Source organism: Ochotona princeps, chromosome 30, assembly GCF_030435755.1.
Source record: "Ochotona princeps isolate mOchPri1 chromosome 30, mOchPri1.hap1, whole genome shotgun sequence".
In the NCBI taxonomy this organism is placed as follows: Eukaryota; Metazoa; Chordata; class Mammalia; order Lagomorpha; family Ochotonidae; genus Ochotona; species Ochotona princeps.
The window spans coordinates 16,401,886-16,419,258 of record NC_080861.1 but is presented as its reverse complement, the minus strand read 5'-3'; the positions used below and the strand labels follow the sequence as shown (position 1 = coordinate 16,419,258).

Sequence of the window (17,373 nt, the reverse complement as noted above, 5' to 3'; positions counted from 1 at the left end):
TTAAAAGACTTATTTACTTGAAAGAGTTACAGAGCGTGAGAGAAAGGGAGAGGGAAGCAGAGATTTTTCATCTGCTGGTTCACTCCCCAAATGGCCACAACCACCAGAACTGGGCTGGTCTGAAGCCAGGTGCCAGGAGCTCAGATGCCTGGCTCTCCCACATGGGTGCAGAGACCCAAAGACTTGGGCCATCCTCCTCTGCTTTCCCAAGCCACAAGCAGGGAGCTGGATCAGAAATAGAGCAGCTGGCACTCAAGCCAGTGCCCATATGAGATGCCAGCACTATAGATGGCAGCTTTACATGCTATGCCACAGCACCAGCTCCCTGAACACCATCCAATTAAAATCAACATGGCACTACTCTTTTTTTAATATATATATTTTAAAAGATTTACTTATTTTTATTGCAAAGTCAGATACATATAGAGAGGAGGAGAGAGAGAGAGGAAAATCTTCCGTCCACTGATTCACTCCCTAAGTGACCACAATGGCCAGTGCTGAAGGCACCATTCTTTACAATGAACTAAATATTTTTTTTAAAAAGCTACATATAGTTACTTTCATTTATAGTTCAAAAGTAGGAAAGGGACTGGCATTTTAGCATAGCAGGTAAAGCTGCCTCCTGCAATATGGGTAATTCATGTCCCTGCTGCTCCACTTCCACTGCAGCTCCCTGCTGATGTACCGAGGGAAGCAGCAAAGGATGGCCCAAGTCCTGGGCCACTGTAACTATGTGAGACCCAGAAGAAACTCTTGGCCCTTGGCTTTGGCCTGGCCCAGCCTTGGGGCTTTCTGGGGATTGCTTCAGCAGGTAAAGGATTCATTCTCTCTCTCTTTCTCTGGTTCTTTTACATGAATTTTTTAACAAGGCAAAACTAATGTATGGCAAATGAAATTAGGATAGTAGACATCTGTGATGGGCTAGCAGGAAATGGGGACTTTGGGGGCAATCTCAGGGATGTTGTGTTATTTTCTGATCTGATTAACAAGAATGTTAATCTTTTCAGAAAACCCAGCACTGCAATGACTAATTGCATTTTTAAAAGATATTTATTTATTTGAAAGTTAGAGAGGAAAAGACAGAGAAAAAAGAAATCTTCAACTGCTGGTTTCCTCCCCAGGTGGCTGCCAAGGCCAGAGCTGGGCCAGGCCAGAACCAGAGCCAGGAGCTTCATCTAGGTCTCCTGTGTGGGCGCAGGGGCCCCAGCACTTGGCCCATCCTCTGCTGCTTTCCCAGGCCATTAGCAGGGAGCTGGATGGGAAGTGGAGTTGCCGGGACTTGAACCAATGTCCATATGCGATGTTGATGTTACAGGTGACCATTTTAGACATTACATCACAATACCAGCCCCCGGAAAAAAAAGTTTTTAAGAATTTCTATTTATTTGAGAAGCAAATGACATCCACAGGGAAAGACAGATCTTTCATCCACTTCTGAAGTGACAACAGCTCGGAGCCAGGAGCTCCCATAGGGGTGGCAGAGATCCCAAGAAGTCCCCAAGCACATCAGCAAGGAGCGAAACCGGAAGTGGAACAGCCAGGATTTGAACTGGTGATGGTATGGGATGCCAGCGTCACAGGCAGTGACCTAACCCTCTGCACCACAGTGCATGGTCCCTTCATTTGAAATCTTTTACCTCTTCTGGTTAAGGTCTTATTGCCCCAGTGACCCTGGTGTAATGAATGAATGAATGAATGAATGACTTGTACTGGAAGGATTCAGCAGCTCGTGAGCCACATCTCACCCACCAGCCATGGACGAACGGGCTCAGGACGGGGGCACTGTGTGAGACTGCACACCATCCACACCTGCCAAGGGAGGCTAGATCCCGGGCAGGTGGCCTGGGACTGTCCATTCAGCAGCAAGCAGGTGGCATGGGTCAAAAGCAACAGCATTCAGAGAGTTGTGAGAAAGGCCAAGATGAGACACTTTCATCTCTGTGGGCGCAGTGCCTTGTGGGAGGTGTAGCTGCTGTTAGGAAGTGGGCCGTGGGGGTCTGGGATCAAGGCGGAAACTGGAAGCAGCCCTCCTGGTACAGAGAGGTTAGGGGAAGCTTGAGAAGCCACCTAAGGGGCCAGGGTAGGACTTGAAGGACATCAGACAGGGGACTTGGGGCCTGATGCCTGAGCGAGGCACCGGCAGGGGTGGTGAGCATGAGGCCCGTGCCACTCAGGCAAGGCCCTCAGTTTCTGTAAGTCCCCATCTCCACCCACGATGGCCTTGACGCACACATTGCCAGCCACTTCCCAGCCCCAGGCCAGGGCCAGCAACCAAGGGGACCCAGGAAGCAGCAGGCAGCCTCCTGCCCAAGTTGACAAACACCAGCTCGAGCACAGGAGACGTCAGGGCCAGCCAGCCTCCTGGGTGTGGAAGTGGAAGTAGCGGTGGGAGGAGGCACACACGTCCTGCTTGTTCACCTGCCACGTGGTGACCAGGTGGCCTGTGGTTGGTCAGGGACATGATCTGAGGCCAAATGCATGCCCGAGTTCACCTTTAGCTACCTGTCCCTTGACCATGGACATGAGCGCTGCTCTCCCCCAACACAGCCGAATCGAGGCACGGGCTGACTTCTGAGCTGATACAAGGCTGGCAAAGCTGCTGTGTGTACACGTTTTAGGATGAATGGAGAGAAATGTAGCCTGTAGTAAGAACAAGAGATAGTTCTGAGAACTGCGAAACTGTAGTCTTTTTTCTAAATGACTTCATGTAACTGCAGCTGGTGGCTTTTTTTTTTTTTTTTTTTGAAATACAGAAAGAGCTGCCATGCCATCCTCTGATTCACTCGCCACAAATGCCTGCAATGACTGGGTCCAGACCAGAGCGAGAAGCCAAGAACCCGGTGTAGCTTGGCAGAGACCCCCACATCCCTGCCTCCCAGGGTCTGCCTCAGTAGGAGACAGGAGGCAGGAACTGGAGCCTGCTGTAGAATGGAAGCCCTGCCCTGTGGACTGCAGACAGCTGGACTGCTAGGCTTACCGGCCACCCGGGCGTGGGCATGGGAAACAAACTGTTGGTCTCAGGAGTGGCGGGAGCACGGCCCGAGTGAGGACTTAGCCATGCCCACCGCTGAACTGCCTCCCTTCTTCATTGTGCCCAGTGACTGATATTGAGCAGGGAAGGCCAGGCCAGCAGCAGCAGATGGCAGGGCTGACAGCTGAGCCCCAGGAGGAAGCTCAGGTGGATACATGGAGGCTGAAATCTGTCCTCCCGGAAGGTACCTACAGAGCTCCAGGGTGTCATGGAGCATGATGGGAACCAAGCTGTGAATGTGGCAACCATGGCTGCCCCCCCATGGTGGCTCTCAGTAGGCAATTGTGAGAAGACATATTGTGAGAAAACTGCATGCTCTCAGATTTTTAAATTCAAAAACAGTTTCTCTTTTAAAGATTTATTAATTTTTATCAAAAAATAATTTACAGAGAGGAGGAGAGACAGATCTTCTAGCTGCTGGTTCACTCCAAGTAGCTACAATGGCCAGAGCTAAGCCAATCCAAACCAGGAACCAGGGGCTTCCTCTGGGTCTCCCATGCGGGTGCAGTGTTCCAAGGCTTTGGGCCGTCCTCCACTGCTTTCCCAGGCCACAAGCAGGGAGCTGGATGGGAAGTGGAACAGTCAGGACATGAACCACATGGGATCCTGGTGCATGCAAAGGGTCACTAATGACTAGTGACCCAAGCCACTCGGCTACTGCGCCAGACCCAGATTTCTTTTTTGATTCTGTTTTTCCACACCTGTGTTTGGGCCATCTAGCTATCAATGGCTGCCTTCCACCCTTCCATCCTTCCCTTTTTTATTTCTTCCTTGCTCTCCCGGATTTTTTTCTCTCTGGTTTGTACGCGTACAGGTCCCTCCTTCATTTTCTTTCTCTGCCGTAGCACGAGCCAGCTACTCTGCTGAATCTTTGTTTTTTTTGCTCGTATCTGCTGCCGATCACTCTCCAAATGCCCGTGATTATTGGGGTTGTGTCGGGCTGCAGCCAGATGCTAGGAAATCAATCCAGGCCTCCCGCCGGGGTGACAGGGACCCATGACTTGAGACATCACCTGTCACTGCCTACCAGGGAGCTGGAACCAACACTGGAATGTGGCGTGCTAGCGTCCTCAGCAGCATCCCAACTACAGGGCCCAACACCCATCCCTGACCGGCTGCTGGGTGCTGTCCTTGGAGCACATCCTAGCCCAGGACACGAGGCTGTGCAGACACACCCACCAGCATCCCTGTTTCTCCTCTGCTTTTGGTTCCTTAAGGACGTAGCTACCACCTTCACAGCTCTTGTCCTTGCAGCCTATGGCGTGCCCTCTGCTGCTTAGCCAAAGGAATGTAAAAGAGACCTGGCTGCAGGGCTCTTTAAAATATATATATATTCATTTTTATTGGAAAGGCAGATTCACAGAGAGTAAACTAGAAAGATCCTTCATCCACTGCTTCACTGTCCAAAGGGCTGCAACAGCCAGAGCTGAGCCCGTCCAAAGCTAGGAGCTTCCTCTGGGTCTGGGGTGCAGGGTCCCAAGGACTTGAGCTATCCTCTGCTGCTTTCCCAGGGGCATTAACAGGGAGCTGGATGAGAAGTGGAGCAGCTGGGACTTGAACCGGCGTCCCTATGGGATCCCAGTACTTGCAGATGGACGATTAGCCTGCTGAGTCACGGCACTGGCCCCACAGCTGGAGAGCCCTTTTCTTCTCCCTCCCCTGTAGCAGCCTCAAGGCTCCAGGTCCTGTCTGTCCTCTGGCTGCCGGCCCTGTATTCCCGGGGTGTTCTCTTCCACGCCCTGTACTCACTGGGCAGGCAGTCAACAACAGGGTCAAGATCTACCCCTAGACATCTCCTTGCGGAAGCAGCTCGGCCTTCCTCTGGCAGGGCCAGAGAAGCCAAGGACATGCAGTAGCCGGGACCCAGGAGCAAGTCGAGCCATGTGGTGGTATTGCCAGGACCTGATTTGCCTCCTGGGCCACTGGCTCTCTGGGTCAGGACTCACATCCTCCAGATTGTCAATGCCCCCCCAAGGTTGACAGTTCTCTCTCTCTCTCTCCCTCTCACAGGGTCAAGTGTGGATTAATGGCTTCAACCTGGGCCGCTACTGGCCAGCAAGGGGCCCTCAGGTGACCTTGTTTGTGCCAAAACACATCCTCACGACTTCGAGCCCCAACACCGTGACGGTGCTGGAACTAGAGTGTGCGCCCTGCAGCAACCGCGGCCAGGACCCATGCGCTGTGAAGTTTGTGGACACGCCCATCATCAACGCCACCATGAGCTACCACATCCCTCCAAACCTGTTCAAACCAGTGCTCTAGAACAGGATCGGTGGCTAGACACTGTATGGGGGGACTAAAGACTGTGCCTTTTGGGGATTCTAGACTCACACACACTCACACAGATGAAAGAACCTTGTCATCCCGACACTTGAATTTCATGAGAAGGTAAATGTGTTCTCAGCTGAGGATGCCCTGTGCCACCTGCCCTTGAGCCTGGAGGTGGCAGGGGCTGCCAGACACAGGTCCCCGTGCCTACAGCTGCAGTGGAAGCTTCAAGGGTGTTACAAGTTTTCTTCTGGAAGAATCATGTTGTCTTTTTGTTAAATAAAATTTGTACTTGGATGAAGAAGTTACCATTTGTGGTGATGAGCGGGTTGTTAAGGTAACTGATCTGGCTTAAATCCTAGCTGGGCTTCAGGGGACTGAGGAGACCGCTTCAGGAATTGGAAACTCAAAGGGATGGAGGCCACCTGCATGCAAGGTGCAGGAGTGCCACGCTGCCAATCCTGTGTCACTCACCTTCGGGTTTTCCTTTGCCATCCCCAGGGAGCCCCTATACACAGCTCCAGATGGCTCAAAACGTGCTCAGCCACTGCACAGCATACGTGTGCGTAGTATGCCACATCCCACAGCAGGGCAGCGTTCTAGCCCTTAGCATGGGATGCCCGTTCCTGTTTGTTATTTTCTGAACATAGTGTATTTCTGCATTCTTTTTGTAAAGATTTATTTCTTTAACTGAAAAAGCAAAACCAAGTTAGGACTACCAGTTCATGCAACCATGCTAAAGAGGAGAGAGTTAAACATTTTTTTTAAACCCAAAAAGGTGAGCATTGGAAACAGTTTAGTAGCTGATGACTGAAGTGTTCTCTTAAAAAGGAAAAAAAAAGATGTCCTACATTCTCTGTGGATATATATTGTTGAGAGTAGTGGAGGCCAGTGTGGCAAACAAGAGAACACTGTGTAAATAGGAATGCAGGTAGCCCTTGGCACACTCAACAAGCTCAGGTACAGCCATCCACCCCAGTAATGACGTTTCTGCATTATTCCAGTGCTTAATGTGAATCTTGCTGCTTGTCTGTACCCTTGAAATTTAATAAAATTTCATGAGACTTCTTGTTAAAAAAAAAAGATGTATTGCTTTTCATTAGAAAGGCAGAGAGAAGAGAGACAAAGAGAGGGGGATCTTCCATCTGCTAGTTTATTCCCCAAATGATGTAACACCTAGAACTGAGCCAAGATCTGTAGCCAGGAGCCAGGAACTTCTTCCAGGTCACCTGTGTGGGCGCAGGGGCCCAAGGACCCTGGCCATCCTCTGCTAATTGTTCACCTCTAACACTGGTGTCCAATATGCCATCCCATACAGGCACTGGCTTGAGTCCTGGCTGCTCCATTTCCCACCCAGCTCCCTGCCTGTGGCCTGGGAGAGCAGTAGAGGATGGCCCAAAGCCTTGGAACCCTGCACTGAATAGGAGACCCAGAAGCTCCTGGCTCCTGGCTTTGGATCAGCGCAGCTCCAACCATTGCAGCTCCTTTGGGAGTGAGCCAGTGGATGAAAGATCTCTGTCTCTCCTTCTCTCTGTAACTCTGCTTTTCAAATAAACTTTTTTTTTTTAATGTGAGGGGCAGAACTGGCTGCTTTCTTTTTAAAGATTTATTTAGTTATTTGAAAGCCAGAATTGCAGAGAGATCTTTCACCTGCTAGTTCACTCCCAAGATCACTATAATGGCCAGGCTGGGCCAGGGCAAAGCCTGGAGCCACTCCCCTGGGTGGCAGGTCATCTGTTGCTTTTCCCAGGCACCTTAACAGAGAGCTGGATCAGAGATGGAACAGCCAAGACTCAAGCAGCTGAAGCTACTATGCCCCATTGCCAGCCCCATATACATGCAACTTCTTAAAAAACTGCTGGACAATTGGAGCATCTGTCTGAAGGCAAGGAAGCCATGAAGGGCCAGAGGAAACATGGTGTCTCCCTTCTTTCCTCTCCATTCCTCTGGCTATTGGCCATCTCCCCCATCTGTCCAGCGTCGTCTGTCAGCACCCCCAGTAGTTTTTTAATACTGTTTTATTTTTGCTGATGTTCGCACAGTTGGTTAAGTAGGAAGGGTCAAGGATTAGAGAAAAGTGGTTGAGACCATTGTTTCCAAAATTTCTTTTTTCTTCCTCTATCTGGGGAGGGAGGGAGATAAGGGGAGAAGCCACAGCCAGCCTGCCAACCGCCCCAGCACCCAGGGATGCGGATCAGCCACCTGACGTCAACTCAGGGTCTCCAATGTGGAGCATGCTCCCAGGCTTCTGCTCAAGTGGTTTTGATAGTTCTGAGAAGTTGATCTCACCACTCCAAGGAGGAGGAAATCCTTCCAAGCTCCATTGGCTGACATGGTCCACCTTCGACTCTCCAATCACCAAGACATTTGCTGTCAACGCCTGGCTGGGGCAGTTGGCCAATTTGTTCTGCCCACTATCCTCTGCTATGGTACCAGATGTCCTCTGCAGGCCCTAATGGACTGCCATATCGTTTATGTGCACTGGTATAGTTAACACAAATTTGGCATTAACCAGGCCCAGGATGCCCACCAGCTATTGGCTGCTTTTCTCCCAGCACTGTAACACTTGCCTAGGTATAAGGTAACTTAGGCAGCTGCCTACAGCTGGGGAAGCATCCACAGTTTATTCAGAATAAAATTGTAGCACTAACGCAAAGTTGTTTTTTTGTTTTGTTTTGTCCTGTTGCCCTTAACAGGCAAGGTGACTGGTCAGATGCCACAGATAAATGATCCTGTGTGCCCTTGGCTCTCATTTCCTGAGTTCACTTTCAGTCAGGTTTGGGGGGGGGTCTGTCTGACTTGTGGTGACCACACAGGTTTGCGTGGGCCGATGACAGCACATCCGAGGCTGGGACAGGGCAGCGACCGGGGGCGGGGGCAGGCCAGCCCCTGCTCTTGGTCTGACCACAGCACTGCCCCGGCTGGTGGGCTGTGGCATCCCAGGCCTGACACCCTGTGGCTGCAACTTGTCCGTCACCATCGGGTGACTCCCACCATGTAGTTTTGCTCCACCCAAGGGGGCTTTTCCCCACCTGCTGAGGCAGGGGAACAAATGAGTCTTGGCTGTTCCACCTCTGATCCAGCTCTCTGTTAATGTTCTTAGGAAAAGCAACAGATGACCTGCCACCCAGGGGAGTGGCTCCAGGCTTTGCCCTGGCCCAGCCTGGCCTTTTCCTACAGCCTCAGTCTTCCAGAGTTGCAGGCTTAGGGGACGGCAGCCCAGGTCTTGTGCCTGCTACACCCGCAGCCTGGGTATGAGAATCACCTGACCTCACCTTGCCACAGGGTAAAATCCAATAGAACCATTAAGAAGCACCTTGCAGGGGCACTGGTCTTGTAGTGTGGCAGATTTAGCCACCATCTGTGATGCCAGCCTCCAGTTTAAATCCTGGAATTTCTGATCCAGTGCCCTGCTAATAATGCTCTTGGGAATGCGCTAGAGAATAACCCCCTGCACAAATGTGGGAGACCTGAATGGGATGTAAGCTCCTGCCTTCAGCTTGACCTGGCCCCAACCAATGTGGCCATCTCTCTCTCTCTCTCTCTTTCTCTTTCTCTCTCCATCCCTCCCTCTCTCTGCCTTTCAAATAAAATAATTAATTAAAAAAAAAAAAAAACCTTGCACACACTTGCCGCAGAGTAGGTGTATACACCACATCTAATGTTACTGTAACTTCCTGTCCATGAAGTAGTGAGGCCGTCAGCTGGAAACCGAGAGCCACAGGGAAAAGGGACAACAGCAAGGACAGCCAGGCCTTAGCATCCTGTCACCAAGTCCCTGTGTGTCCTCCTGACCAGCACTGGGCTGGGCTGAGTCTACTGGGAAGACCTGGTCTTGCCCTTGGGAGCGTAGACTTGAAGGGAGGAGTAGCGGCCACAGGGCGCACGAGGGGCCACGTCCTACAGAACCTACAGCGGTGAGTCCCTGGAAGTGGCCGCAGCTCGTCAGTGCTCCGTGTCCTTGGGGCCTCTGACCGCTGCTCTGCAAACAAAATTAGCTCTCCAGTGCCAACGCGATGACCTCCTTGCCCACAGGGCGCTTTCATTCCCGTGTAGGCTGTTTGCCACGCAGTAACAACTTCAGGAAGCCAGGGCAAGGGGCAGAAAACGACTTTGCCGTGTCTGCGATTCCACAGAGCAGGAATTGGACTGAGGGTCCCTGACTGGGGTATCGGCTGCGGACTGGAGTTCACTACAGATCCGTGCGCTCACTCAGCCAGGGTCTGGCTGACATGGCTTCAAGTTTGACGCTCCACCTGTCTCAGGTTTCTGAGACTACAGTGGCCAGGTTCCAACAGGGCATGTTTTAGGGACCAGCCTGTGGCACAGCAGGTTAAACTGCTGCCTATGGCATTACCAGCCTATACTAGAGCACAAGTTCAAGCCCCACCTGTTCCACTTCCAAGTCTACTTCTTGTTAACACACCTGGGAAAGTAGCAGGGGATGTCTCAAGTGCTTGGGACCCTGTCACCCACATGGGGAGACCAAGATGGAGCTCTGACTCCTGGCTTTCAGCTTGGCCCAGCCCTGGCTGTGGCAACCTTATGGGGAGTGTGCTAGCAAAAGAAAGATCTCTCTTACTGTCTCTTATCTGACTTTCAATTAAACAAAAAAAATTTTAAGTGTTCATTCCAACAGAGGCTGTGCAGGTAGCCATGTGAGTCCAGAGCCAGATATCACACTGGGTCACTTCTGCCATCCTCCACAGATCAAAGTAATCACAGTGATTCCAAATTTAAGGGGAGAGTACATGGACCCCTTCCCCTCAACCCTTAAAGGCATAAGAGACAAGCATTTACAAACGGACCCAGTGCAGTAGCCTAGCAGTTGGAGTCCTAGCCTTGCAAGTGCCAGGATCTCTGTGGGCTCTAGTTCTAATCCCAGCTGCCCTACTTTCCTTCCAGCTCCCTCCTTGTGGCCTGGGAAAGCAGTCAAGGACAGCCAAAAGCCTTGGGACCCTGCACCCGCGTGGGAAGCCTGGAGGAGGCTCCTGGCTTCGGATCAACACAGCTCGAGCCATTGCAGCCACCTGGGGAATGAAGACCTTCCTCTCTGTCTCTCCTCCTCTCTGTACATCTATCTATCCAATAAAAATACATCTAAAAAGAATTTTTAAAAAGAATTTACAATGAGGACAGAGGTTTGGCACAAGAGTTACCCACATGTCATATCAGAGTACATGAGTCAAGTTCCAGCGTCACTCCCAATTCCAGATTTCTGCTAACGTTCACGCAGGAAGGCAGTAGGCGCTGCTCAGGCACCTAGGTTCGTACCACCTACAATGGGAGACCCTGATTGGGTTCCAAGTTCCTGGCTTTGGTCTAGCGCAGTCTTAGCCATTGCAGGTATCTGCCTCTGCTTTTCATATAAATAGAATAATTAAAAGGAAGAACTTTGGGGGGCTAGCATGATAGCTTTGCAGCCTAATCCTCGACCTACAGCGTTGGCATCCCGTTATGGGCACTGGTTCAAGCTCCCTGCTTATGGCCTTGGAGGACAACTGAGTATGGCTTAGGTCCTGGGACCCTGAACCTACATAATGGAAGACCCGTAGGAAGCACCTGGCTTCAGATCAGCTCAGTTCAGGCTGTTGCAGCTATTTGGAGAGTGAACCAGAGGATGGAAGATCTCTATCTCCACCTGTCCATCTCCTTCTGTAAATCTGTCTTTCACATAAAAATGAATAAATCTTGAAAGAAAGAAAAAAAGATTTTTGTAGATGTTGATGAGGTAGCATTGCAAACTAATACTCTGCCTTTGTCATCAACATCCCGTATGGATACTGATTCAACTCCCAGCTGCCCCACTTCCAATCCACCTCCCTGTTGATGGCCAAGGAAGTGGCAGAAAACGGCCTGAGTCCTTGGGACCCTGCACCCACATGGGAGACCTGGAAGAAGCTCCAGGCTACTGCTCTGGCCATTGCAACCATTTGGGGAGTGAACCAGATGGAAGAGCACTCTCCCACGTCTGTCTGTCTGTCTGTCTGTCTGTCTCTGTCTCTCTCTCTGTCACTCTAGCTTTCAATAAAATTTTTGAAAATCTTTTAACATGTTTGTGACCATTTTTAGGAACCATTCTATATATGCTCACTGCCATATTATGCTGCAGTCCACTTGGTCAATTTCTATCTGTTGCACAGGAAGTCTGGAAGCACGGTAAGCATGAATGATTCTTGTTCATCCTTGGTCCCAGGCCCCATTGATAAAGACCATGTTTGGTGTATAGGCTGTTTACCTAGCCAGTGTGCAATCAGCTGGATTACTTTTCTCTTGGGCAGGTGGACTGGCCCCTAAGGCTCTCTCATCATGTGTGAGCTAAAGGGGACTTGTGACTCAGTACAGAGAACCACTGGTGAACCACATTTCCCCCCAGAAAGAGAGAAATATTTTCATCTGCTGGTTCACTTCCCAAGTGACTGCAAAGGCCAGAGCTGATCCCAGCAAAGCCAGGAGCCAGAAGCCAGGAGCTTCTTCTGGGTCTCCCACATGGGTGCAGGGTCCCAAGGCTTTGGGCTATCCTTTGCTGCTTTTCCTAGGTACATTAGCAGGGAGCTGGATGAGAAGTGGAGCAGATGGGACATGAACTAGCACCGCTATGGGATGCTGGCACCTGTGAGGATTTAGTTTCTGAGCCATTGGCTGGACCGTAAATCAATTTAAACAAACAATAACAACAACAACAAAAAGATCCTTTCCAAGATTGACAGGCAGTCCTGCTGTCTTGTGGTTTCCTGGGCTAGACTGCTTCCACCAAACCGGCCCCGTGTGGGGATGAACTGAGCATCCTACACATCCTCTCCCCGGGTCTTGACTCAAATGTGGAGCTACGCACCTTGAGTTTCACACAGCTTCACCCACGTTAGGCTTTCTCATCTGTAGAGACTTTGCAGGCACTTTGAAGATGCTGGGGAGGAGGGGCAGTCCAATGTGGCAAGGGGGCAGGTGCAAGAGGACTAGATGTTAACATATTTCTTTTACACATTCGTCCCACAGTCATCAATACCGCGTGGCCATGTTCTGGCCTTCACACATCTCATGCCTACTCCCAACTGGGAACTGTTCATAATTAGTAGACACAGTGTGTCCCCGCTGTGATCTTGAAATGACACACGCTCACCTTACCTCGCTAGATCTGGCTTCTGAGGAAGAGGCCCTGGACACGCATGAAGCTTCCAGAAGGCGGAATGGGGAAAGATGGAGGAGTCAGAAGACAAGTCAAGGCCAGGTACCACTTCTCCCAGCCCCAGTGGACTCCCTGCTCAGGTCTTGGGGACCTGAGCCAATAGAACACTGTAGCCTTAGCACCCAAGGTCAAGTTGTGAGAGGAGGTGAGACACACAATTGCGTTTCCCATCATGGTGCCAGTGTTAAGGCAACCCAATAGGTATCCTACTTGTCCCAACCCGGAGCCAGGCAGAGGAGCCAACAAGCCAGCAGAGGCAACAGGCTACTGCCTGGACAGCTCCCCAAAAAGAACACAGGAGAGAACAGAGCCTGGCCCATAGCCGGAGAGGAACGTCAAAGCAGGAGGTAGCTATAGCAAGCCTGCAGGTGCAAGCGAAAAACTTAGTGGATGGGGGATGGGGGTGGGGGATGGCTGAGGCCCAGACAGGATATGATGCATCAGCAGGTGCTGACATCAACCAGCAAGACCAGAGTCAACCTCCTCAAATCCACAACGCCAGGTGTTCCTGAGGGAAGGTGGTGTGGTGGGAGGTTACTCAGAATGAGACCAAGTCCCTGCCTTGCAGCGGGGCACTGGGCCCTCAACAGAGCAAGGCAGCTCGGTTCTTGAAGGAAGTTTACACTGACACCCGTGTGTATCTCTCCTAACACCTTTAGGGAGGCTCCGCCCTCCCTGGTGTCAGCGTATGGTGTATTATAGTTGATTTTGCCTAAGCAGGTGTGATTTTATTCTCCCCAAGACAGATCCGTACATTTAAAACAAAACATTACAACATTAAAACATATCGGGCCCATCCTGGTAGCCTAGTGGCTAAAGTCCTCACCTTGAACGTGCCGGGATCCCATATGCACGCTGGTTCTAATCCTGGCGACCCCACTTCCCATCCAGCTCCTTGCCTATGGCCTGGAAAAGCAGTCAAAGACGGCCCAAAGCTTTGGTCCCCTGCTCCCACATGGAAGACCAGGAAGAGGTTCCTGGCTACTGGCTTCGAAATGGCTTGTTTCCAGCCATTGTGGCCTATTGGGGAGTGAATCAGCAGATAGAAAATCTTTCTCTCTCTCCTCCTCTCTGTACATCTGACTTTGCAATAAAAATAAATTTAAAAAAATGTACAAGTCGTTCTATGGGTTTCTTCTCAAATGAACTTCTAATTTCATAGTTGATCTTGCTTGTTATTTTAGAATTTCTCGTTGGGCTATGGGGTATAATTGGCATGTTCATTACCAATGGGAAGTTTTCTACTGGAGTGTTTAGAAAGACCTGTCTCTCCTTCCTCATCCCTTTCGGCTCCTCCGGTCATTTCAAGATTACCCCTATGTTGGCTGCTACTCATATCCCTCCTCCAGCTATGGTGTGAGCTGATTACAACTACGCTTGACCTAAGAGGAAGACATCTCACTGATGTGGGAACACAAAAGGCCTTTCCTTAGGAACAGCACAGTAGTCTAGTAGGTTAAGCTTCTGATCGTATCACTCACATCTCTTAAAGGTGCCAGTTCCAGTCCCAACTACTCCACTTTCCATCCAGCTCCCTGCTACTGTGTCTGGCAAAGTACAGAAGGATGGCCCTGCCCCCATGTGGGAGACCTGGAAGAAGCTCCTAGCTCCTGGCTTCAATTTGGTCCAGCCCTGGTCACTTTGGCCATTTGGGGAGTGAACCAGTGGATGGAAGATCTGTGTGTGTCTCTTTCTCCCCTTGTAGATAAAAATAAATTAACTAAATAAAGATAAATACATCTTAAAAAAAAAATTTTTTTCTTGCCTTAAAGTTAACCCGTGCCACAACACCAGCCTCTCCAACTGTTTTCTTCTAAGAAATTTACAGCTCGCATATCTACTCCTGCGATCCATTTTGTGTTAATTTTTTTTTATAAATGGAGGAGGTAGTTGTCCAATCTCTTTGTTTTGCCTGTACATTTGCAATGGAAAGGCATGTTTTCTGTTGAATTATCTAGTCATCCTTGTTAGCAATCTGTTGAATGTAGGAATGAATGTTTGATATAGCACTCCTCTGCTGCTTTCCCAGCCATGCTAATCCTCTGCCTGCTAGCACTGGCATCCCATTGGGGTACCAGTTTGTATCCAGGCTGCTCCACTTCCCATTCAGCTTCCTGCTGAACTCACATGTGGCCTGGAAAAGCAGCACAGGATGGCCTAAGGTTTTGGAATCCTACACTCATGTGGGAGACCCAGACAAACTCCTGGCTCCTGACTTTTAAAACCACCCAGCTCTAGCCATGTGGCCATTTGGGGAGTGAACCAATAGATGGAAGAAGGTCTATCTTTATCTCTCTCTCTCTCCTCTCCTTTTCTCTCTGTAACTCTACCTTTCACATAAAAATAAATAAATCTTACCAAAAAAACCATAATATCACAAATTTTCTTACGTAAATCCTCAGGGTGCCAAGGGTTTCAGGTATCTGTGTACACACAGAGCTGTGACATTCTTTGATCCTAGAGTAGGTATATGTTCATCTACACGAATAACAATTGAGTGGTCTTCCAAAGTGTTGCTTTCCCAGGCATCTCTAAGGTTTCTCTTGTCATTTGTTATCAGTGAGTTTGGGGAAACAGAAGACCTTGAAACTAACCCTTTTTCCCCCTTAATCTTATTTATCTGAAAATAAAGTCACCAAAAGAGAGGGAAAGAGAGAGACAGAGAGAAAGTAAAATCTTCCATCAGCACCGGCACCATGGCATAGTAGGCTAAGCCTCTGTCTGTGCTGCTGGCACCCCATATGGGCACTGGTTTGTTTTCCGGCTGCTCCACTTCTGAGCTTCCAGGCTGGCTTCCTGCTTATGGACTGGGAAAGCAGTGGAAGATGGTTCAGGTCTTTGGGCCCCTCCTCCTATGTGGGAGACCCAGAAGAAGCTCCCGGTTCCTGGTTTCAGAGCTGTCCAACTCTGGCCATTGCCACATTTTGGGAGGTAAGCCAGTGGATGAAAGGTCTGTCTCTCCTTCTCTCTGTGACTCTACCTTAACTCTACATCAGTAGGGAGTTGGATCAGAAGGGGAGCAGCCAGGACTCGAACCGGCATCATCGTGGAATGCTATCATGTGCACACCAATCCTATAAACTTCCTCTTTGCCCACTGCCCAGACTCCAGTGCCTCCTCAGTGACTCCCACCCGAGCAGCCTCTCTCCACTACATCATCTTCCACCTGAGCCATGCTCACTTGATTTGCATGTGACCTTTCTATGGTGACATCTTTCGAGTTAGGAGGAATCCCTCTGAGCCAGGCACTGCAGAGAAGCGGTTGCAGAGCTGCGCCTTGGCCCAGATCTTTTCCTGCCTGCCACTTATCTCACCTGTGATCAACAGAACATAAGACTGTGCAGGCTCCACTGTGCTCTTGGGTACCCAACTCAGACGGGAAAGCCTGCTGCCCCGCCCAGGGACTGATGTCAGCAGTTTCTTCGGAGCTTTGCACGGATGCTCGAGCAGGTGTCAGCCTAGGACAACAGTGTGCCCACTGGGAGCATCTTTCTACAGCTCACGAGTCTTCATCCCTTTGACAGATGATGAAAGTCGTGCTTGTCTGCTGAGAGAACTTTTAGGATGCCTAGAAAATGAGAACATGATTTATTCCTCTCTAAAGTGGCTTGAATTGGCCATTATCGGATGGTATCTTCCCCCAGCGAGCTGTTTCCACACCCCTAAGTGTCTCTGCTGGTCTACTCAGGTGGCTTCCTGCAAACGGGAGACTTGTCAGATCAGCCTCCCAGATGTCTCTGCTCGCTGACTCGCATCCTGTTCAACTCCTGCACCCCACAGAGCATCCTCTCTCCTTAGAAGCCGCTGTGGGGAGCTTCCTGCCCTGTCCTCCCTCCCCGCCTTTCAGCAGCTGCTCAGGACACACCTTTACAGACACTTGGAAGCCCAACAAGTGCCTCTCTCTCTCTCTCTCCAAGCCCCCAAACAGAATTTGTGACCTTCTGAGTGCATTCTTTTTGTCAAATTCCCAGAGATGATGATGATGCAAACCTTTGCCATTTTGGTTCATACTTAAAGTTGAAATGATGTAATTCTTGATCCCCCAATCCACCCACCGTTTCTGGAACGAATCAGTCGATTTTTATTAGAAATGCACTGGGGATTTTAGAGCTAGGATTAGCAAACTTGATATAGTTAAATAGAAACTTGAATTGCCAGCACAGAGCCCTCAGTTAAGAGATAAGGCAATTCACTCATTTTTGGGTGAAAAACAATTGCGCTGCGGTCTTAGATACAATGGTTGTTGGTAGTTGGTCTCAGGGGTGATTGGGACCTTGTTTCTCCAGAACTTCATTTCCTTCCAGCAATCAAAGAATCTTAAGTACTTACAAGGACGCTACTGTGATTTTTTTTTTTTAATTTTAGCACCTGGTGGACTTTCGGTTTTCTCAGAGGAGAATTTGGAGTCCTTGTGTGTTTTTTAAGAGGAGTGGTGTGACCGTGCCAAAAGGGGTAGCGTATATGTCTGGTTCATTTGGGCCCAGAATGTCTACAGTCAGAGTGGATGGTCACTGCCCAACACAGGACAGAGGACGCCAAGTGGCTGCGACCATGAGCGGTGTAAGGAAGGACGGCTTGGGGCTTGAGGGAGGTGAATATTATGGAGCCAAAGTGGGACCATGAAAGGGAAGCATGAAAACCCCTAAAGTTTGAAGACCCTTTGTATTCACTGAAGCATTTTTCCTCTTCACAGGAAACAGGTAAAATGAACTTGATTATTCAATAGTTTGAATAGTTCCTCCTATGGGACAGAAACTGCCTGGCTAATTCTTATTTTGTTGTGGCTGTTGTGTTATGGAGGTAACAACTCCCATCATATAAAAATACCCACTAGGAACCAGCACTATGATTCAATTGGCTAATCCTCAGCCCACAAGTGCCTGAATCC

At 49.8% G+C, this 17,373-nt stretch overlaps 1 protein-coding gene across 1 annotated transcript in view; it reads left to right on the top strand.

Annotated features, from left to right (window-relative positions):
- The window catches only part of GLB1 (galactosidase beta 1), an 86,098-nt gene extending 80,729 nt beyond the window's left edge, over positions 1 to 5,369 (top strand). The window contains exon 16 of the mRNA XM_058657148.1: positions 5,042 to 5,369. Within this exon, the coding sequence (XP_058513131.1) occupies positions 5,042 to 5,293 (252 nt within the window). The 3' untranslated portion in view covers positions 5,294 to 5,369. The remainder of the gene's footprint in view (positions 1 to 5,041) is intronic.
- Positions 5,370 to 17,373: the final 12,004 nt, after the last annotated feature.